General features: G+C 47.2%; 1 protein-coding gene across 1 annotated transcript in view; it reads left to right on the plus strand.

Moving 5' to 3' along the window:
* The window catches only part of OTOG (otogelin), a 650,929-nt gene that overhangs the window by 337,123 nt on the left and 290,023 nt on the right, over window positions 1–23,783 (plus strand). The window contains exons 31-32 of the mRNA XM_073657941.1: window positions 611–728; window positions 7,803–7,882. Coding sequence (XP_073514042.1) covers window positions 611–728; window positions 7,803–7,882 — 198 coding nt within the window. The remainder of the gene's footprint in view (window positions 1–610; window positions 729–7,802; window positions 7,883–23,783) is intronic.

The following is a 23,783-nucleotide window of genomic DNA, read 5'->3' on the forward strand; positions in this document are numbered from 1 at the left end:
GGCTAAATGATGGGTGCAGCGCTGGCTCTGGCCAAAACCTGGGACTACATGATGGGTGCAGCGCTGGCTCTGGCCAAAACCTGGGGCTAAATGATGGGTGCAGCGCTGGCTCTGGCCAAAACCTGGGACTACATGATGGGTGCAGCGCTGGCTCTGGCCTAAACCTGGGACTACAGGAGGGGTGCAGCGCTGGCTCTGGCCTAAACCTGGGACTACAGGAGGGGTGCAGCGCTGGCTCTGGCCTAAACCTGGGACTACAGGAGGGGTGCAGCGCTGGCTCTGGCCTAAACCTGGGACTACAGGAGGGGTGCAGCGCTGGCTCTGGCCTAAACCTGGGACTACAGGAGGGGTGCAGCGCTGGCTCTGGCCTAAACCTGGGACTACAGGAGGGGTGCAGCGCTGGCTCTGGCCTAAACCTGGGACTACAGGAGGGGTGCAGCGCTGGCTCTGGCCTAAACCTGGGACTACAGGAGGGGTGCAGCGCTGGCTCTGGCCTAAACCTGGGACTACAGGAGGGGTGCAGCGCTGGCTCTGGCCTAGTTGAATGTGAAATGAGCAGACAATATCCCTATGAATCCATTACTTCCTGACCAAATTTTTTAACTTGCAGATTCTAAGTTACATGTGATGCCGCGACCTACCTGCGAATGGCGCTATGATGCTTGTAGTAGTGCCTGTTACCAAACATGCAGAGACCCCGCCGGTGATCGCTGTCATAGTATTCCCAGGTAAGCAGACCTCCCAACTATTGAAGAAGGGAAAGAGGGCTGGAGTATGCAGCGCAGTAACCACACCCCCGGCCACACCCATTTACCATTTCATTATCAGCTGGCCACATTAAGAACATTTTAGAAAGTAAAGGACAATCCCTTGAAGGCTGTGTTCACACTACTGCTAAACCTTTTTGTGGACCTGTCCATTATTAAAGCAGAACAATTGAAAGCAGCTGGGGAAGGATGTGTTATCAGTTACACAGCAGAACCCGACTCTCAACTTTCTGTCCCGGTGTCCATTACATTTAAAACCCAAGTTCTTGTTCCTAGCAGTCCACAGTCAGACAGTCTCCTCAGCCCTCCTCTCTTCCCCCAGGCTATCTCCTCTCCTTGGAGTTTTTTTCTGCCCCCAGACCATCTCTTTGGCCATCCTCTTTTCCCTTAGGCCATCTCCTCAGTGCTCCTCTCTACCCTCAGGCTATCTCGTCTCCTTGGCATTTTTTCTGCCCTCAGGCTATCTCCTCTCCTTGGAGTTTTATTTTTCTGCCCTCAGGCCATCTCTTTGGCTGTCCTCTTTTCCCTTAGGCCATCTCCTCAGTGCTCCTCTCTGACCCCAGGCTATCTCCTCTCCGTGGCGTTTTTTCTGCCCTCAGGCCATCTCCTTGGCCATCCTCTTTTCCCTTAGGCCATCTCTTCAGTGCTCCTCTCTGACCCCAGGCTATATCCTCTCCTCAGTGCTCCTCTGTGACCCCAGGCTATCTCCTCTCCTCAGTGCTCCTCTGTGACCCCAGGCTATCTCCTCTCCTCAGTGCTCCTCTGTGACCCCAGGCTATCTCCTCTCCTCAGTGCTCCTCTGTGACCCCAGGCTATCTCCTCTCCTCAGTGCTCCTCTGTGACCCCAGGCTATCTCCTCTCCTCAGTGCTCCTCTGTGACCCCAGGCTATCTCCTCTCCTCAGTGCTCCTCTGTGACCCCAGGCTATCTCCTCTCCTCAGTGCTCCTCTGTGACCCCAGGCTATATCCTCTCCTCAGTGCTCCTCTGTGACCCCAGGCTATCTCCTCTCCTCAGTGCTCCTCTGTGACCCCAGGCTATCTCCTCTCCTCAGTGCTCCTCTGTGACCCCAGGCTATCTCCTCTCCTCAGTGCTCCTCTGTGACCCCAGGCTATATCCTCTCCTCAGTGCTCCTCTGTGACCCCAGGCTATCTCCTCTCCTCAGTGCTCCTCTGTGACCCCAGGCTATCTCCTCTCCTCAGTGCTCCTCTGTGACCCCAGGCTATCTCCTCTCCTCAGTGCTCCTCTCTACCCTCAGGCTATCTTGTCTCCTTGGCATTTTTTCTGCCCTTAGGCCATCTCCTTAGCGCTCCTTTCTGCCCTTGGGCAGTATCATTGGTGCTCTTCTCTGCTCTCAGGCCATTTCCTCCACGCTCCTCTCTGCCCTCGGGCCATTTCCTCAGTGTTTGTTCTGTAGACACATATTTATATGTATTTTTTGCTATTTAACATATGTAATGTTATTGTATTATGTTATATTATTTTTGAGGGTGGGGCTATTTTTTTATATAGATAATGAGAGAGATAGGTGTAGCACCCTGAGGACTCGGCTGCTACAGGGGTATTACACCTCAAGCCAGAGGTGTGGTATTCCACTCCCGGGTAAGGATGGAGTGTGAGACTGAGCTCAGATAGCTGCATGCACTACATACATCCCATTTCCGGGGGACAGACCGACGGTACTCCCACCAGTATATGTGCAGGTACGACAGTGTCTGTCCCTGGCTGGAGTGGGAGGGGGGTGGAACATCCCAGTAGTGTAGGGGCAGATAGGGGGAGCAGTTTGGGTAAGGCTAGGAGCTCATTGGGTGCTGGTCACCTGAGCTCACACATAGAGGGAGTATATAAGGTGGGCACCATCTTAGATCAGGGTCAGTCTTCTGTAGAGGGTCAGTCAGTCCTGAGAGAGGTCCAGGAGCGCCTGCAGAGAGAAGAGAGAGAGGAGAAGAGAAGGACCCAGAGGGGGAGAAGAAGGAACCCCAAGAACCCAGTATACAACCAGAAGGGTGAAGGGTTGGCACGCAAGGGAACCGGATCCCAAATTAGTGGAGGAGAGAAACAACCCTCAACTAAGAACCGGAGGCTGCGACATTACATGTGGAGCAGCCCCTCACCAAGTCCACTAAGAAGGCACACCGAGCATAGGGTCAGGGAAGCCAAAGAAGGTTCACCCAATAGGAGACCCGAGGGAGCCGGACATAAGTGGACCCCTGGTGGGAACGGCCAGTAGAGAGGACAGTCAGAAAGGGAGCTCAGGACCACGCTCCAGAATTGCTTGGGGGTTGGCCGAGTCCAGGACCTGGTGGACGCAGCACGGCTCGGGCGGTCACTCAAGGCCAGAGTGACCAACAGAACAGCAGTAAGTAAAAACCCTGAACTGCACAGCCCGACTCTGAGTCTTCTTACCATCCACACTGCACCACCACTACCACCATCCTCTACACCTGACCCCCTGAGGCTATACCCCTCCCGTTGGGGGTTATACTACCACAGCTGCACATATACCACCAGCCTCAGCGGACCCTGCTGCAGCGGCGGCCTTTTGACCGCAAATCAACGGGTGGCGTAGTCGACACTAAGAACAACTAATAACATCTGTAAAGACTGCCACACACTGAGTTTGACACCCTGGGCACGGACCGGGTCGCCGCCACTCGGAGACTACAACCCCCATCAGATCCGGCTCCGGGTAATCCCCAAACAGCACTGGCCCAGGGGGCGCGTCAACTTTGGCGTAGTCGGCAGGATTTCGTGCCCGCAACCACCGGGTACTGCGTGCCTGAAGAAAAGTTCAAATTTACCTCAAGAAGAAGTCTCCCGCCGGTTCCAGAGGGTCCCCGCCATGGGACGCCATCACGGATCGTTTCCCGCCGGTTGCCCGCCATCTGCAGCTTTTTCCCGCCGTCCACGGAGTTTCCCGCCACTGGGAGACGATTCCCGCCATTTCCAGAAGATTTCCCGCCTTGGAAGAGCGGATGCCATTATGGGCGTGCCAGAGGGTGGCAAGAGGTCGCCTCCCATCGTGGGCCAGGCCAAGGAATGGCGCCAAAAGCGGAAACCGCCCCCACCGGCGGAGACTGTGATGCTAGAGATGTCCATCAGCGTGAGAGTACTGCCCCTGGAACTGACAATCACAAAGTTGCCCCGGGACCACCTTCAATGGGGGCGGATACAGAACAAAACAGAGAAGATGGGAGCAGCTTGGAGGAGTCTGGAGGAGCCGTACCCGGAGATGGAGGGAGAGGCAGGCAGCACCGACCCAGTGGTCAGGAGCCTGTTGCAAGCGACAACCCCAGAAGGCCTGGTGGAGATCCTGGCACAGCTCCCCCGAGACCGGGAGCGTGCACAGACCGCACTGGAGGGCTTGGCTCAGGGGATGGCCCGAGTGCAGCGGGACGTACTGGCCGCATGGAGCAGAGAGATGGCCCAGCAGGCTGGAACCCGCCAGCGAAGCACGCCACCCGAGACGAGGAGACAGACCGCCTCTGAGGATGGTGCAGGAGGAGTGAAGGCCGGAGACGGCGCCGAAGAGGGAGCTGAACAGATGGAGGCAGGTAAAGGGGACGTCACTACCCCGAGCCGAGAAACCGCGTGCCTGCCCCAGCTCCCCGTCGCAGAGCCCGAAATTCCCCCTGCTGTGCCCGTCGCTGCATCGTCACCGCTCCAGACAAGGCCTCAAGCAGAAGCCGCGGCCGCGATCCCTGTGACGTCACGCGCCTCAACCCTGAGCGCGGCAAAGCAGGAAACACCACCGGCCTGGTCGCAAGGTCTAGTACCCCCGGGCGCCGCAGTACCAACAGCGCCCTCTACCTTCACTGAGCCACCGGCCTGGTCGCTGGGCCAAGTAACCCCGGGCGCCGCCGTCTTCACGGTGCCCTTTACGTTCAGGGTACCCCAGGCCTGGTCGCAAGGCCTGGCGAACCCGGGCGCCGCTTCCACCACCGCGCCCTCAACATCTAGAGTGCCGCACCTGGGTGAAGACTTGTTTGCCCAGCACACTTGCCCGGATGGGCAGCCCTTTATATGGCCACCGGAGTACTACCAACTGGAACTCCAAAAAGCAAGGCCCCTGTGCGAGCCCCTGATTCCGGCTCCGAAGCCCGTTAAGAGGACCCCGCTCCCGCTGGAAGAAGCGCAGTTCGAGTGGGACCCCACCGGAGGAGACCTCATGGGGTTCACTCAGGAAACTCGGGCAGCCGCAGCGGAGCGTGTGGAGTGCTGCCGCCAGCAGTTGGCAGTCTTCAAGCAAGAACGGAGAGAGAGGCGGGTCCGTGAGCAGCGGCTGCAGGAACAGAGCGCAGGGCAGAAGAGCAGGACCAGGAGGAACCCCCGTGCAGCTCATGGTCCCCGTGCCACCGGGACTGTGATTAAATTCCAAATGCAGCACGGGTGGGGCTTCATAAGAGATCACCACACCCCCGGCGACGTCTTTGTGACCAGAAGAGACGTGGAGTCCCATCTGCCGGAGGGACACAGAGGTCGTTACCTATATGTAGGGGACGAGGTCACGTTCACCCGGCACAAGTGTGCCAAAGGACCCTATGCCCTCCATGTACACCGGCTGACGGAGGAGGAGCTACGGTGTGAAGAGGAGCAAGAGGACCCGGACGGGTCTGAAAGAGGAGCAGGAGTACGCCGTCATTAAAGTACGGTAAAGAGACTGTACATAGTTACCCGTCAGGGTATAAGAACTGTTACTGCTGCTAGTTAAAATATAGTCCCCGTTGGGACCAGTAAATTGAACTGAAACCCGTGTGTCCCTATTCCCACTGACCGAGGACTGAGAGCGGTCATTCCTTTCCTAATACCTGGCCGAGGACTGAGAGCGGCCATATTTCCCCTTGTATATAGTTGCGCTTTTTAAGGCGCCCCCTACTGGTTTTATAGGAAAGCTGTGTTATTCTACAAGAGACTGTCGCACTTTACCCGGTCACAAGTTGCACCGTGGCCGGAGGAACAAGAAAGTTTACAAGAATGTTTATTATGAAAAAGTTTTATGCTGCAGAAATATATATATAATGTTTTATATGTTTATGTTGTTATGAAAAAATTGTATGTTTATGGATGTTTTATTCTCTTACAGCCCGAGGACGTGCTGTGATTTACCAGGGGGGAATGTAGCACCCTGAGGACTCGGCTGCTACAGGGGTATTACACCTCAAGCCAGAGGTGTGGTATTCCACTCCCGGGTAAGGATGGAGTGTGGGACTGAGCTCAGATAGCTGCATGCACTACATACATCCCATTTCCGGGGGACAGACCGACGGTACTCCCACCAGTATATGTGCAGGTACGACAGTGTCTGTCCCTGGCTGGAGTGGGAGGGGGGTGGAACATCCCAGTAGTGTAGGGGCAGATAGGGGGAGCAGTTTGGGTAAGGCTAGGAGCTCATTGGGTGCTGGTCACCTGAGCTCACACATAGAGGGAGTATATAAGGTGGGCACCATCTTAGATCAGGGTCAGTCTTCTGTAGAGGGTCAGTCAGTCCTGAGAGAGGTCCAGGAGCGCCTGCAGAGAGAAGAGAGAGAGGAGAAGAGAAGGACCCAGAGGGGGAGAAGAAGGAACCCCAAGAACCCAGTATACAACCAGAAGGGTGAAGGGTTGGCACGCAAGGGAACCGGATCCCAAATTAGTGGAGGAGAGAAACAACCCTCAACTAAGAACCGGAGGCTGCGACATTACATGTGGAGCAGCCCCTCACCAAGTCCACTAAGAAGGCACACCGAGCATAGGGTCAGGGAAGCCAAAGAAGGTTCACCCAATAGGAGACCCGAGGGAGCCGGACATAAGTGGACCCCTGGTGGGAACGGCCAGTAGAGAGGACAGTCAGAAAGGGAGCTCAGGACCACGCTCCAGAATTGCTTGGGGGTTGGCCGAGTCCAGGACCTGGTGGACGCAGCACGGCTCGGGCGGTCACTCAAGGCCAGAGTGACCAACAGAACAGCAGTAAGTAAAAACCCTGAACTGCACAGCCCGACTCTGAGTCTTCTTACCATCCACACTGCACCACCACTACCACCATCCTCTACACCTGACCCCCTGAGGCTATACCCCTCCCGTTGGGGGTTATACTACCACAGCTGCACATATACCACCAGCCTCAGCGGACCCTGCTGCAGCGGCGGCCTTTTGACCGCAAATCAACGAGTGGCGTAGTCGACACTAAGAACAACTAATAACATCTGTAAAGACTGCCACACACTGAGTTTGACACCCTGGGCACGGACCGGGTCGCCGCCACTCGGAGACTACAACCCCCATCAGATCCGGCTCCGGGTAATCCCCAAACAGCACTGGCCCAGGGGGCGCGTCATAGGTAAATGCATTTTTTAACATTATTTGTCCCCCAAGAGCTTATACCTGACCTCTGGGGACATACAGTATATTTCTTTGCTGCATATATTTTCCACTGTAGTTGGGGCATCTTTAGGGGCCTCAGTTACAGGGAAAACATCCAGTGAGAAATCACTGGCAGAGCTGAGGATGAGCTAGGACCCAGCGGCTCTGTCTGGCAGAGACCCAGTGATCATGTGACCGCTGGTTCTACTAGAAGCCTCAGCTGTGCCCATTGAGCTCTATGTGTCTACAGGAGAGAAGAGGGATAGCGGTAATAAACTGCTTCTACCTTCTCAGGGGACACTGACTCCGGGCAGCGCTCAGCGGATCAATGCTCACTATGCAACACTGAAAATGGCAGGGCTGGACACTGCCTGGGACAGGGGGAGAGAGACCCAAATCCAGGACTGTCCCAGTGGCTCTAGGTTCTGTGATCTATCCGTATAAACACCATCTTTCTGTTCAGTGTGGTGGTGACCTGGCTCATACGGATAAATGACGTTGCTGTTGGTTATGGTGGAAGTGACGCTCCAGGGCTGAAAATCTGTGTGCGCTGCATCATTCTTCCCTCTCATGAACCTCTCTCCTCCATGCTGCAAAGATACTATAGATTAGTAAGAGGAGCAGAGGATCACTGCGGACCCCAGCACTGCTTAGTGTGGCTCCAGGTTTGACCAGTCTTATATCCCATATCTCTTGTAGGGTTGAAGGCTGCTTTCCATTGTGTCCACCAGACATGGTCGTGGATGAAGTTACCAGAAAATGTGTCTACTTCTCCGACTGTAAGTACCTCAAAAATAGCGCATATAGGAGTCTGCTAAACCTTCCTGAGCGCTGGAGAGGAGGGTGTGAACCATGGATAGGAGGCCTCAAGTCACACACCTCAATTGTGACTTCAATGCAGGAGACCTCGTGTCACTTGGTTTTATTTGGACCTCTATGCAGGAGACCTCGTGTCACTTGGTGTTATTTGGACCTCTATGCAGGAGACCTCGTGTCATTTGGTTTTATTTGGACCTCTATGCAGGAGACCTCGTGTCACTTGGTTTTATTTGGACCTCTATGCAGGAGACCTCGTGTCATTTGGTTTTATTTCAACCTCTATGCAGGAGACCTTGTGTCACTTTGTTTTATTTGGACCTCTATGCAGGAGACCTTGTGTCATTTGGTTTTATTTGGACCTCTATGCAGGAGACCTCGTGTCATTTGGTTTTATTTGGACCTCTATGCAGGAGACCTTGTGTCATTTGGTTTTATTTGGACCTCTATGCAGGAAACCTCGTGTCATTTGGTGTTATTTGGACCTCTATGCAGGAGACCTTGTGTCATTTGGTTTTATTTGGACCTCTATGCAGCAGACCTCGTGTCATTTGGTTTTATTTGGACCTCTATGTAGGAGACCTCGTGTCATTTGGTTTTATTTGGACCTCTATGCAGCAGACCTCGTGTCATTTGGTTTTATTTGGACCTCTATGCAGGAGACCTCGTGTCATTTGGTTTTATTTGGACCTCTATGCAGGAGACCTCATGTCATTTGGTGTTATTTGGACCTCTATGCAGGAGACCTTGTGTCATTTGGTTTTATTGGATCTCTATGCAGGAGACCTCATGTAATTTGGTTTTATTTGGACCTCTATGCAGGAGACCTCGTGTCATTTGGTTTTATTTGGACCTCTATGCAGGAGACCTCATGTCATTTGGTGTTATTTGGACCTCTATGCAGGAGACCTCGTGTCATTTGGTTTTATTTGGACCTCTATGCAGGAGACCTCGTGTCATTTGGTTTTATATGGACCTCTATGCAGGAGACCTTGTGTGTGTCATTTGGTTTTATTTGGACCTCTATGCAGGAGACCTCGTGTCATTTGGTGTTATTTGGACCTCTATGCAGGAGACCTCGTGTCATTTGGTTTTATTTGGACCTCTATGCAGGAGACCTCGTGTCATTTGGTGTTACTTGGACCTCTATGCAGGAGACCTTGTGTCATTTGGTTTTATTTGGACCTCTATGCAGGAGACCTCATGTCATTTGGTTTTATTTGGACCTCTATGCAGGAGACCTCGTGTCACTTGGTGTTATTTGGACCTCTATGCAGGAGACCTTGTGTCATTTGGTTTTATTTGGACCTCTATGCAGGAGACCTTGTGTCATTTGGTTTTATTTGGACCTCTATGTAGGAGACCTCGTGTCATTTGGTTTTATTTGGACCTCTATGCAGGAGACCTCGTGTCATTTGGTTTTATTTGGACCTCTATGCAGGAGACCTCGTGTCATTTGGTGTTACTTGGACCTCTATGCAGGAGACCTTGTGTCATTTGGTTTTATTTGGACCTCTATGCAGGAGACCTCATGTCATTTGGTTTTATTTGGACCTCTATGCAGGAGACCTCGTGTCACTTGGTGTTATTTGGACCTCTATGCAGGAGACCTTGTGTCATTTGGTTTTATTTGGACCTCTATGCAGGAGACCTTGTGTCATTTGGTTTTATTTGGACCTCTATGTAGGAGACCTCGTGTCATTTGGTTTTATTTGGACCTCTATGCAGGAGACCTCGTGTCATTTGGTTTTATTTGGACCTCTATGCAGGAGACCTTGTGTCATTTTGTGTTATTTGGACCTCTATGCAGGAGACCTCGTGTCATTTGGTTTTATTTGGACCTCTATGCAGGAGACCTCGTGTCATTTGGTGTTATTTAGACCTCTATGCAGGAGACCTCGTGTCATTTGGTTTTATCTGGACCTCTATGCAGGAGACCTCGTGTCATTTGGTTTTATTTGAACCTCTACGCAGGAGACCTCGTGTCTTTTGGTTTTATTTGGACCTCTATGCAGGAGACCTCGTGTCATTTGGTTTTATTTGGACCTCTATGCAGGAGACCTCGTGTCATTTGGTTTTATTTGAACCTCTATGCAGGAGACCTTGTGTCATTTGGTTTTATTTGGACCTCTATGCGGGAGACCTCGTGTCACTTGGTGTTATTTGGACCTCTATGCAGGAGACCTAGTGTCATTTGGTTTTATTTGGACCTCTATGCAGGAGACGTCGTGTCATTTGGTTTTATTTGGACCTCTATGCAGGAGACCTTGTGTCATTTGGTTTTATTTGGACCTCTATGCAGGAGACCTTATGTCATTTGGTTTTATTTGGATCTCTATGCAGGAGACCTTGTGTCATTTGGTTTTATTTGGACCTCTATGCAGGAGACCTCGTGTCATTTGGTTTTATTTGGACCTCTATGCAGGAGACCTTGTGTCATTTGCTTTTGTTTGGACCTCTATGCAGGAGACCTTGTGTCGTTTGGTTTTATTTGGACCTCTATGCAGGAGACCTCGTGTCACTTTGTGTTATTTGGATCTCTATACAGGAGACCTCGTGTCATTTGGTTTTATTTGGACCTCTATGCGGGAGACCTCGTGTCATTTGGTTTTATTTGGACCTCTATGCAGGAGACCTTGTGTCATTTGGTTTTGTTTGGACCTCTATGCAGGAGACCTCATGTAATTTGGTTTTATTTGGACCTCTATGCAGGAGACCTCGTGTCATTTGGTTTTATTTGGACCTCTATGCAGGAGACCTCGTGTCACTTGGTTTTATTTGGACCTCTATGCAGGAGACCTCGTGTCATTTGGTTTTATTTGGACCTCTATGCAGGAAACCTTGTGTCATTTGGTGTTATTTACCTCTATGCAGCAGACCTCGTGTCATTTGGTTTTATTTGGACCTCTATGCAGGAGACCTCGTGTCATTTGGTTTTATTTGGACCTCTATGCAGGAGACCTCATGTCATTTGGTGTTATTTGGACCTCTATGCAGGAGACCTTGTGTCATTTGGTTTTATTGGACCTCTATGCAGGAGACCTCATGTAATTTGGTTTTATTTGGACCTCTATGCAGGAGACCTCGTGTCATTTGGTTTTATTTGTACCTCTATGCAGGAGACCTCATGTCATTTGGTGTTATTTGGACCTCTATGCAGGAGACCTCGTGTCATTTGGTTTTATTTGGACCTCTATGCAGGAGACCTCGTGTCATTTGGTTTTATTTGGACCTCTATGCAGGAGACCTCGTGTCATTTGGTTTTATTTGGACCTCTATGCAGGAGACCTCGTGTCATTTGGTTTTATTTGGACCTCTATGCAGGAGACCTCGTGTCACTTGGTGTTATTTGGACCTCTATGCAGGAGACCTTGTGTCATTTGGTTTTATTTGGACCTCTATGCAGGAGACCTTGTGTCATTTGGTTTTATTTGGACCTCTATGCAGGAGACCTTGTGTCATTTGGTGTTATTTAGACTTCTATGCAGGAGACCTCGTGTCATTTGGTTTTATCTGGACCTCTATGGAGGAGACCTCGGGTCATTTGGTTTTATTTGAACCTCTACGCAGAAGACCTCGTGTCTTTTGGTTTTATTTGGACCTCTATGCAGGAGACCTCGTGTCACTTGGTGTTATTTGGACCTCTATGCAGGAGACCTAGTGTCATTTGGTTTTATTTGGACCTCTATGCAGGAGACCTCATGTCATTTGGTTTTATTTGGATCTCTATGCAGGAGACCTTGTGTCATTTGGTGTTATTTGGACCTCTATGCAGGAGACCTTGTGTCATTTGGTTTTATTTGGACCTCTATGCAGGAGACCTTGTGTCATTTGGTTTTATTTGGACCTCTATGCAGGAGACCTCGTGTCATTTGGTTTTATTTGGACCTCTATGCAGGAGACCTTGTGTCATTTGGTTTTGTTTGGACCTCTATGCAGGAGACCTTGTGTCATTTGGTTTTATTTGGACCTCTATGCAGGAGACCTCGTGTCACTTTGTGTTATTTGGATCTCTATACAGGAGACCTCGTGTCATTTGGTTTTATTTGGACCTCTATGCAGGAGACCTCGTGTCATTTGGTTATATTTGGACCTCTATGCAGGAGACCTTGTGTCATTGGGTTTTATTTGGACCTCTATGCAGGAGACCTCATGTAATTTGGTTTTATTTGGACCTCTATGCAGGAGACCTCGTGTCATTTGGTTTTATTTGGACCTCTATGCAGGAGACCTCGTGTAATTTGGTTTTATTTGGACCTCTATGCAGGAGACCTTGTGTCATTTGGTTTTATTTGGATCTCTATGCAGGAGACCTTGTGTCATTTGGTTTTATTTGGACCTCTATGCAGGAGACCTTGTGTCATTTAGTTTTATTTGAACCTCTATGCAGGAGACCTCGTGTCATTTGGTGTTATTTGGACCTCTATGCAGGAGACCTTCTGTCATGTGGTTTTCTTTGGACCTCTATGCAGGAGACCTTGTGTCATTTGGTTTTATGTGGACCTCTATGCAGGAGACCTTTTGTCATTTGGTTTTATTTGGACCTCTATGCAGGAGACCTCATGTCATTTGGTTTTATTTGGACCTCTATGCAGGAGACCTCGTGTCATTTGGTTTTATTTGGACCTCTATGCAGGAGACCTTGTGTCATTTGGTTTTATTTGGACCTCTATGCAGGAGACCTTGTGTCATTTGGTTTTATATGGACCTCTATGCAGGAGACCTCGTCTCATTTGGTGTTATTTGGACCTCTATACAGGAGATCTCGTGTCACTTGGTGTTATTTGGACCTCTATACAGGAGACCTCATGTCATTTGGTGTTATTTGGACCTCTATGTAGGAGACCTCGTGTTACTTGGTGTTATATGGACCTTTATACAGGAGATCTAGTGTCACTTGGTATTATTTGGACCTCTATGCAGGAGACCTCGTGTCACTTGGTGTTATTTGGACCTCTATGCAGGAGACCTTGTGTCATTTGGTTTTATTTGGACCTCTATTCAGGAGACCTTGTGTCACTTGGTTTTATTTGGACCTCTATGCAGGAGACCTCATGTAATTTGGTTTTATTTGGACCTCTATGCAGGAGACCTCGTGTCATTTGGTTTTATTTTGACCTCTATGCAGGAGACCTCGTGTCACTTGGTTTTATTTGGACCTCTATGCAGGAAATCTCGTGTCATTTGGTTTTATTTGGACCTCTATGCAGGAGACCTTGTGTCATTTGGTTTTATTTGGACCTCTATGCAGGAGACCTTGTGTCACTTGGTTTTATTTGGACCTCTATGCAGGAGACCTCGTGTCATTTGGTTTTATTTGGACCTCTACGCAGGAGACCTCGTGTCATTTGGTTTTATTTGGACCTCTATGCAGGAGACCTCGTGTCATTTGGTTTTATTTGGACCTCTATGCAGGAGACCTCGTGTCATTTGGTGTTATTTACCTCTAGGCAGCAGACCTCGTGTCATTTGGTTTTATTTGGACCTCTATGCAGGAGACCTCGTGTCATTTGGTTTTATTTGGACCTCTATGCAGGAGACCTCATGTCATTTGGTGTTATTTGGACCTCTATGCAGGAGACCTTGTGTCATTTGGTTTTATTGGACCTCTATGCAGGAGACCTCATGTAATTTGGTTTTATTTGGACCTCTATGCAGGAGACCTCATGTCATTTGGTGTTATTTGGACCTCTATGCAGGAGACCTCGTGTCATTTGGTTTTATTTGGACCTCTATGCAGGAGACCTCGTATAATTTGGACCTCTAGGCAGGAGACCTCGTGTCATTTGGTTTTATTTTGACCTCTATGCAGGAGACCTCGTGTCACTTGGTTTTATTTGGACCTCTATGCAGGAAATCTCGTGTCATTTGGTTTTATTTGGACCTCTATGCAGGAGACCTTGTGTCATTTGGTTTTATTTGGACCTCTATGCAGGAGACCTTGTGTCACTTGGTTTTATTTGGACCTCTATGCAGGAGACCTCGTGTCATTTGGTTTTATTTGGACCTCTACGCAGGAGACCTCGTGTCATTTGGTTTTATTTGGACCTCTATGCAGGAGACCTCGTGTCATTTGGTTTTATTTGGACCTCTATGCAGGAGACCTCGTGTCATTTGGTGTTATTTACCTCTATGCAGCAGACCTCGTGTCATTTGGTTTTATTTGGACCTCTATGCAGGAGACCTCGTGTCATTTGGTTTTATTTGGACCTCTATGCAGGAGACCTCATGTCATTTGGTGTTATTTGGACCTCTATGCAGGAGACCTTGTGTCATTTGGTTTTATTGGACCTCTATGCAGGAGACCTCATGTAATTTGGTTTTATTTGGACCTCTATGCAGGAGACCTCGTGTCATTTGGTTTTATTTGGACCTCTATGCAGGAGACCTCATGTCATTTGGTGTTATTTGGACCTCTATGCAGGAGACCTCGTGTCATTTGGTTTTATTTGGACCTCTATGCAGGAGACCTCGTATCATTTGGTTTTATTTGGACCTCTAGGCAGGAGACCTCGTGTCATTTGGTTTTATTTGGACCTCTATGCAGGAGACCTCGTGTCATTTGGTTTTATTTGCACCTCTATGCAGGAGACCTCGTGTCACTTGGTGTTATTTGGACCTCTATGCAGGAGACCTTGTGTCATTTGGTTTTATTTGGACCTCTATGCAGGAGACCTTGTGTCATTTGGTTCTATTTGGACCTCTATGCAGGAGACCGCGTGTCATTTGGTGTTATTTAGACCTCTGTGCAGGAGACCTCGTGTCATTTGGTTTTATCTGGACCTCTATGGAGGAGACCTCGTGTCATTTGGTTTTATTTGAACCTCTACGCAGAAGACCTCGTGTCTTTTGGTTTTATTTGGACCTCTATGCAGGAGACCTCGTGTCACTTGGTGTTATTTGGACCTCTATGCAGGAGACCTAGTGTCATTTGGTTTTATTTGGACCTCTATGCAGGAGACCTCGTGTCATTTGGTTTTATTTGGATCTCTATGCAGGAGACCTTGTGTCATTTGGTGTTATTTGGACCTCTATGCAGGAGACCTTGTGTCATTTGGTTTTATTTGGACCTCTATGCAGGAGACCTTGTGTCATTTGGTTTTATTTGGACCTCTATGCAGGAGACCTCGTGTCATTTGGTTTTATTTGGACCTCTATGCAGGAGACCTTGTGTCATTTGGTTTTGTTTGGACCTCTATGCAGGAGACCTTGTGTCATTTGGTTTTATTTGGACCTCTATGCAGGAGACCTCGTGTCACTTTGTGTTATTTGGATCTCTATACAGGAGACCTCGTGTCATTTGGTTTTATTTGGACCTCTATGCAGGAGACCTCGTGTTATTTGGTTATATTTGGACCTCTATGCAGGAGACCTTGTGTCATTGGGTTTTATTTGGACCTCTATGCAGGAGACCTCATGTAATTTGGTTTTATTTGGACCTCTATGCAGGAGACCTCGTGTCATTTCTTTTTATTTGGACCTCTATGCAGGAGACCTCGTGTCACTTGGTTTTATTTGGACCTCTATGCAGGAGACCTCGTGTAATTTGGTTTTATTTGGACCTCTATGCAGGAGACCTTGTGTTATTTGGTTTTATTGGGATCTCTATGCACGAGACCTTGTGTCATTTGGTTTTATTTGGACCTCTATGCAGGAGACCTTGTGTCATTTAGTTTTATTTGGACCTCTATGCAGGAGACCTCGTGTCATTTGGTGTTATTTGGACCTCTATGCAGGAGACCTTCTGTCATGTGGTTTTATTTGGACCTCTATGCAGGAGACCTCGTGTCATTTGGTTTTATTTGGACCTCTATGCAGGAGACCTTTTGTCATTTGGTTTTATTTGGACCTCTATGCAGGAGACCTCGTGTCATTTGGTTTTATTTGGACCTCTATGCAGGAGACCTCGTGTCATTTGGTTTTATTTGGACCTCTATGCAGGAGACCTTGTGTCATTTGGTTTTATTTGGACCTCTATGCAGGAGACCTTGTGTCATTTGGTTTTATATGGACCTCTATGCAGGAGACCTCGTGTCACTTGGTGTTATTTGGACCTCTATGCAGGAGACCTCGTGTCATTTGGTTTTATTTGGACCTCTATGCAGGAGACCTTGTGTCATTTGGTTTTATTTGGACCTCTATGCAGGAGACCTCGTGTCACTTTGTGTTATTTGGATCTCTATACAGGAGACATCGTGTCATTTGGTTTTATTTGGACCTTTATGCAGGAGACCTCGTGTCATTTGGTTATATTTGGACCTCTATGCAGGAGACCTTGTGTCATTGGGTTTTATTTGGACCTCTATGCAGGAGACCTCATGTAATTTGGTTTTATTTGGACCTCTATGCAGGAGACCTCGTGTCATTTGGTTTTATTTGGACCTCTATGCAGGAGACCTCTTTTCACTTGGTTTTATTTGGACCTCTATGCAGGAGACCTCATGTAATTTGGTTTTATTTGGACCTCTATGCAGGAGACCTTGTGTCATTTGGTTTTATTTGGATCTCTATGCAGGAGACCTTGTGTCATTTGGTTTTATTTGGACCTCTATGCAGGAGACCTTGTGTCATTTAGTTTTATTTGGACCTCTATGCAGGAGACCTCGTGTCATTTGGTGTTATTTGGACCTCTATGCAGGAGACCTTCTGTCATGTGGTTTTATTTGGACCTCTATGCAGGAGACCTCGTGTCATTTGGTTTTATTTGGACCTCTATGCAGGAGACCTTTTGTCATTTGGTTTTATTTGGACCACTATGCAGGAGACCTTGTGTCATTTGGTTTTATTTGGACCTCTATGCAGGAGACCTCGTGTCATTTGGTTTTATTTGGACCTCTATGCAAGAGACCTTGTGTCATTTGGTTTTATTTGGACCTCTATGCAGGAGACCTTGTGTCATTTGGTTTTATATGGACCTCTATGCAGGAGACCTCATGTCATTTGGTGTTATTTGGACCTCTATGTAGGAGACCTCGTGTTACTTGGTGTTATATGGTCCTTTATACAGGAGATCTAGTGTCACTTGGTATTATTTGGACCTCTATGCAGGAGACCTCGTGTCACTTGGTGTTATTTGGACCTCTATGCAGGAGACCTTGTGTCATTTGGTTTTATTTGGACCTGTATGCAGGAGACCTTGTGTCACTTGGTTTTATTTGGACCTCTATGCAGGAGACCTCATGTAATTTGGTTTTATTTGGACCTCTATGCAGGAGACCTCAAGTCATTTGGTTTTATTTTGACCTCTATGCAGGAGACCTCGTGTCACTTGGTTTTATTTGGACGTCTATGCAGGAAATCTCGTGTCATTTGGTTTTATTTGGACCTCTATGCAGGAGACCTTGTGTCATTTGGTTTTATTTGGCCCTCTATGCAGGAGACCTTGTGTCACTTGGTTTTATTTGGACCTCTATGCAGGAGACCTCGTGTCATTTGGCTTTATTTGGACCTCTACGCAGGAGACCTCGTGTCATTTGGTTTTATTTGGACCTCTATGCAGGAGACCTCGTGTCATTTGGTTTTATTTGGACCTCTATGCAGGAGACCTCGTGTCATTTGGTGTTATTTACCTCTATGCAGCAGACCTCTTGTCATTTGGTTTTATTTGGACCTCTATGCAGGAGACCTCGTGTCATTTGGTTTTATTTGGACCTCTATGCAGGAGACCTCATGTCACTTGGTGTTATTTGGACCTCTATACAGGAGACCTCATGTCATTTGGTGTTATTTGGACCTCTATGTAGGAGACCTCGTGTTACTTGGTGTTATATGGACCTTTATACAGGAGATCTAGTGTCACTTGGTATTATTTGGACCTCTATGCAGGAGACCTCGTGTCACTTGGTGTTATTTGGACCTCTATGCAGGAGACCTTGTGTCATTTGGTTTTATTTGGACCTCTATTCAGGAGACCTTGTGTCACTTGGTTTTATTTGGACCTCTATGCAGGAGACCTCATGTAATTTGGTTTTATTTGGACCTCTATGCAGGAGACCTCGTGTCATTTGGTTTTATTTTGACCTCTATGCAGGAGACCTCGTGTCACTTGGTTTTATTTGGACCTCTATGCAGGAAATCTCGTGTCATTTGGTTTTATTTGGACCTCTATGCAGGAGACCTTGTGTCATTTGGTTTTATTTGGACCTCTATGCAGGAGACCTTGTGTCACTTGGTTTTATTTGGACCTCTATGCAGGAGACCTCGTGTCATTTGGTTTTATTTGGACCTCTACGCAGGAGACCTCGTGTCATTTGGTTTTATTTGGAATTCTATGCAGGAGACCTCGTGTCATTTGGTTTTATTTGGACCTCTATGCAGGAGACCTCGTGTCATTTGGTGTTATTTACCTCTAGGCAGCAGACCTCGTGTCATTTGGTTTTATTTGGACCTCTATGCAGGAGACCTCGTGTCATTTGGTTTTATTTGGACCTCTATGCAGGAGACCTCATGTCATTTGGTGTTATTTGGACCTCTATGCAGGAGACCTTGTGTCATTTGGTTTTATTGGACCTCTATGCAGGAGACCTCATGTAATTTGGTTTTATTTGGACCTCTATGCAGGAGACCTCGTGTCATTTGGTTTTATTTGGACCTCTATGCAGGAGACCTCATGTCATTTGGTGTTATTTGGACCTCTATGCAGGAGACCTCGTGTCATTTGGTTTTATTTGGACCTCTATGCAGGAGACCTCGTATCATTTGGACCTCTAGGCAGGAGACCTCGTGTCATTTGGTTTTATTTTGACCTCTATGCAGGAGACCTCGTGTCACTTGGTTTTATTTGGACCTCTATGCAGGAAATCTCGTGTCATTTGGTTTTATTTGGACCTCTATGCAGGAGACCTTGTGTCATTTGGTTTTATTTGGACCTCTATGCAGGAGACCTTGTGTCACTTGGTTTTATTTGGACCTCTATGCAGGAGACCTCGTGTCATTTGGTCTTATTTGGACCTCTACGCAGGAGACCTCGTGTCATTTGGTTTTATTTGGACCTCTATGCAGGAGACCTCGTGTCATTTGGTTTTATTTGGACCTCTATGCAGGAGACCTCGTGTCATTTGGTGTTATTTACCTCTATGCAGCAGACCTCGTGTCATTTGGTTTTATTTGGACCTCTATGCAGGAGACCTCGTGTCATTTGGTTTTATTTGGACCTCTATGCAGGAGACCTCATGTCATTTGGTGTTATTTGGACCTCTATGCAGGAGACCTTGTGTCATTTGGTTTTATTGGACCTCTATGCAGGAGACCTCATGTAATTTGGTTTTATTTGGACCTCTATGCAGGAGACCTCGTGTCATTTGGTTTTATTTGGACCTCTATGCAGGAGACCTCATGTCATTTGGTGTTATTTGGACCTCTATGCAGGAGACCTCGTGTCATTTGGTTTTATTTGGACCTCTATGCAGGAGACCTCGTATCATTTGGTTTTATTTGGACCTCTAGGCAGGAGACCTCGTGTCATTTGGTTTTATTTGGACCTCTATGCAGGAGACCTCGTGTCATTTGGTTTTATTTGGACCTCTATGCAGGAGACCTCGTGTCACTTGGTGTTATTTGGACCTCTATCCAGGAGACCTTGTGTCATTTGGTTTTATTTGGACCTCTATGCAGGAGACCTTGTGTCATTTGGTTCTATTTGGACCTCTATGCAGGAGACCGCGTGTCATTTGGTGTTATTTAGACCTCTGTGCAGGAGACCTCGTGTCATTTGGTTTTATCTGGACCTCTATGGAGGAGACCTCGTGTCATTTGGTTTTATTTGAACCTCTACGCAGAAGACCTCGTGTCTTTTGGTTTTATTTGGACCTCTATGCAGGAGACCTCGTGTCACTTGGTGTTATTTGGACCTCTATGCAGGAGACCTAGTGTCATTTGGTTTTATTTGGACCTCTATGCAGGAGACCTCGTGTCATTTGGTTTTATTTGGATCTCTATGCAGGAGACCTTGTGTCATTTGGTGTTATTTGGACCTCTATGCAGGAGACCTTGTGTCATTTGGTTTTATTTGGACCTCTATGCAGGAGACCTTGTGTCATTTGGTTTTATTTGGACCTCTATGCAGGAGACCTCGTGTCATTTGGTTTTATTTGGACCTCTATGCAGGAGACCTTGTGTCATTTGGTTTTGTTTGGACCTCTATGCAGGAGACCTTGTGTCATTTGGTTTTATTTGGACCTCTATGCAGGAGACCTCGTGTCACTTGGTGTTATTTGGACCTCTATGCAGGAGACCTCGTGTCATTTGGTTTTATTTGGACCTCTATGCAGGAGACCTTGTGTCATTTGGTTTTATTTGGACCTCTATGCAGGAGACCTCGTGTCACTTTGTGTTATTTGGATCTCTATACAGGAGACATCGTGTCATTTGGTTTTATTTGGACCTCTATGCAGGAGACCTCAAGTAATTTGGTTTTATTTGGACCTCTATGCAGGAGACCTTGTGTCATTTGGTTTTATTTGGATCTCTATGCAGGAGACCTTGTGTCATTTGGTTTTATTTGGACCTCTATGCAGGAGACCTTGTGTCATTTAGTTTTATTTGGACCTCTATGCAGGAGACCTCGTGTCATTTGGTGTTATTTGGACCTCTATGCAGGAGACCTTCTGTCATGTGGTTTTATTTGGACCTCTATGCAGGAGACCTCGTGTCATTTGGTTTTATTTGGACCTCTATGCAGGAGACCTTTTGTCATTTGGTTTTATTTGGACCACTATGCAGGAGACCTTGTGTCATTTGGTTTTATTTGGACCTCTATGCAGGAGACCTCGTGTCATTTGGTTTTATTTGGACCTCTATGCAAGAGACCTTGTGTCATTTGGTTTTATTTGGACCTCTATGCAGGAGACCTTGTGTCATTTGGTTTTATATGGACCTCTATGCAGGAGACCTCATGTCATTTGGTGTTATTTGGACCTCTATGTAGGAGACCTCGTGTTACTTGGTGTTATATGGTCCTTTATACAGGAGATCTAGTGTCACTTGGTATTATTTGGACCTCTATGCAGGAGACCTCGTGTCACTTGGTGTTATTTGGACCTCTATGCAGGAGACCTTGTGTCATTTGGTTTTATTTGGACCTCTATGCAGGAGACCTTGTGTCACTTGGTTTTATTTGGACCTCTATGCAGGAGACCTCATGTAATTTGGTTTTATTTGGACCTCTATGCAGGAGACCTCGTGTCATTTGGTTTTATTTTGACCTCTATGCAGGAGACCTCGTGTCACTTGGTTTTATTTGGACCTCTATGCAGGAAATCTCGTGTCATTTGGTTTTATTTGGACCTCTATGCAGGAGACCTTGCGTCATTTGGTTTTATTTGGCCCTCTATGCAGGAGACCTTGTGTCACTTGGTTTTATTTGGACCTCTATGCAGGAGACCTCGTGTCATTTGGTTTTATTTGGACCTCTACGCAGGAGACCTCGTGTCATTAGGTTTTATTTGGACCTCTATGCAGGAGACCTCGTGTCATTTGGTTTTATTTGGACCTCTATGCAGGAGACCTCGTGTCATTTGGTGTTATTTACCTCTATGCAGCAGACCTCTTGTCATTTGGTTTTATTTGGACCTCTATGCAGGAGACCTCGTGTCATTTGGTTTTATTTGGACCTCTATGCAGGAGACCTCATGTCATTTGGTGTTATTTGGACCTCTATGCAGGAGACCTTGTGTCATTTGGTTTTATTGGACCTCTATGCAGGAGACCTCATGTAATTTGGTTTTATTTGGACCTCTATGCAGGAGACCTCGTGTCATTTGGTTTTATTTGGACCTCTATGCAGGAGACCTCATGTCATTTGGTGTTATTTGGACCTCTATGCAGGAGACCTCGTGTCATTTTGTTTTATTTGGACCTCTATGCAGGAGACCTCGTGTCATTTGGTTTTATTTGGACCTCTATGCAGGAGACCTCGTGTCATTTGGTTTTATTTGGACCTCTATGCAGGAGACCTCGTGTCATTTGGTTTTATTTGGACCTCTATGCAGGAGACCTCGTGTCACTTGGTGTTATTTGGACCTCTATGCAGGAAACCTTGTGTCATTTGGTTTTATGTGGACCTCTATGCAGGAGACCTTGTGTCATTTGGTTTTATTTGGACCTCTATGCAGGAGACCTCGTGTCATTTGGTGTTATTTAGACCTCTATGCAGGAGACCTCGTGTCATTTGGTTTTATCTGGACCTCTATGGAGGAGACCTCGTGTCATTTGGTTTTATTTGAACCTCTACGCAGAAGACCTCGTGTCTTTTGGTTTTATTTGGACCTCTATGCAGGAGACCTCGTGTCATTTGGTGTTATTTGGACCTCTATGCAGGAGACCTTGTGTCATTTGGTTTTATTTGGACCTCTATGCAGGAGACCTCGTGTCATTTGGTTTTATTTGGATCTCTATGCAGGAGACCTCGTGTCATTTGGTGTTATTTGGACCTCTATGCAGGAGACCTTGTGTCATTTGGTTTTATTTGGACCTCTATGCAGGAGACCTTGTGTCATTTGGTTTTATTTGGACCTCTATGCAGGAGACCTCGTGTCATTTGGTTTTATTTGGACCTCTATGCAGGAGACCTTGTGTCATTTGGTTTTGTTTGGACCTCTATGCAGGAGACCTCGTGTCACTTTGTGTTATTTGGATCTCTATACAGGAGACCTCGTGTCATTTGGTTTTATTTGGACCTCTATGCAGGAGACCTCGTGTTATTTGGTTATATTTGGACCTCTATGCAGGAGAACTTGTGTCATTGGGTTTTATTTGGACCTCTATGCAGGAGACCTCATGTAATTTGGTTTTATTTGGACCTCTATGCAGGAGACCTCGTGTCATTTGGTTTTATTTGGACCTCTATGCAGGAGACCTCGTGTCATTTGGTTTTATTTGGACCTCTATGCAGGAGACCTTGTGTCATTTGGTTTTATTTGGATCTCTATGCAGGAGACCTTGTGTCATTTGGTTTTATTTGGACCTCTATGCAGGAGACCTTGTGTCATTTAGTTTTATTTGGACCTCTATGCAGGAGACCTCGTGTCATTTGGTGTTATTTGGACCTCTATGCAGGAGACCTTCTGTCATGTGGTTTTATTTGGACCTCTATGCAGGAGACCTCGTGTCATTTGGTTTTATTTGGACCTCTATGCAGGAGACCTTTTGTCATTTGGTTTTATTTGGACCTCTATGCAGGAGACCTCGTGTCATTTGGTTTTATTTGGACCTCTATGCAGGAGACCTTGTGTCATTTGGTTTTATTTGGACCTCTATGCAGGAGACCTCGTGTCACTTTGTGTTATTTGGATCTCTATACAGGAGACATCGTGTCATTTGGTTTTATTTGGACCTTTATGCAGGAGACCTCGTGTCATTTGGTTATATTTGGACCTCTATGCAGGAGACCTTGTGTCATTGGGTTTTATTTGGACCTCTATGCAGGAGACCTCATGTAATTTGGTTTTATTTGGACCTCTATGCAGGAGACCTCGTGTCATTTGGTTTTATTTGGACCTCTATGCAGGAGACCTCTTGTCACTTGGTTTTATTTGGACCTCTATGCAGGAGACCTCATGTAATTTGGTTTTATTTGGACCTCTATGCAGGAGACCTTGTGTCATTTGGTTTTATTTGGATCTCTATGCAGGAGACCTTGTGTCATTTGGTTTTATTTGGACCTCTATGCAGGAGACCTTGTGTCATTTAGTTTTATTTGGACCTCTATGCAGGAGACCTCGTGTCATTTGGTGTTATTTGGACCTCTATGCAGGAGACCTTCTGTCATGTGGTTTTATTTGGACCTCTATGCAGGAGACCTCGTGTCATTTGGTTTTATTTGGACCTCTATGCAGGAGACCTTTTGTCATTTGGTTTTATTTGGAC

Source organism: Phyllobates terribilis, unplaced genomic scaffold (genome assembly GCF_046119375.1).
Source record: "Phyllobates terribilis strain yellow unplaced genomic scaffold, ASM4611937v1 Scaffold_13__5_contigs__length_258822181, whole genome shotgun sequence".
Lineage (NCBI taxonomy): Eukaryota > Metazoa > Chordata > Amphibia > Anura > Dendrobatidae > Phyllobates > Phyllobates terribilis.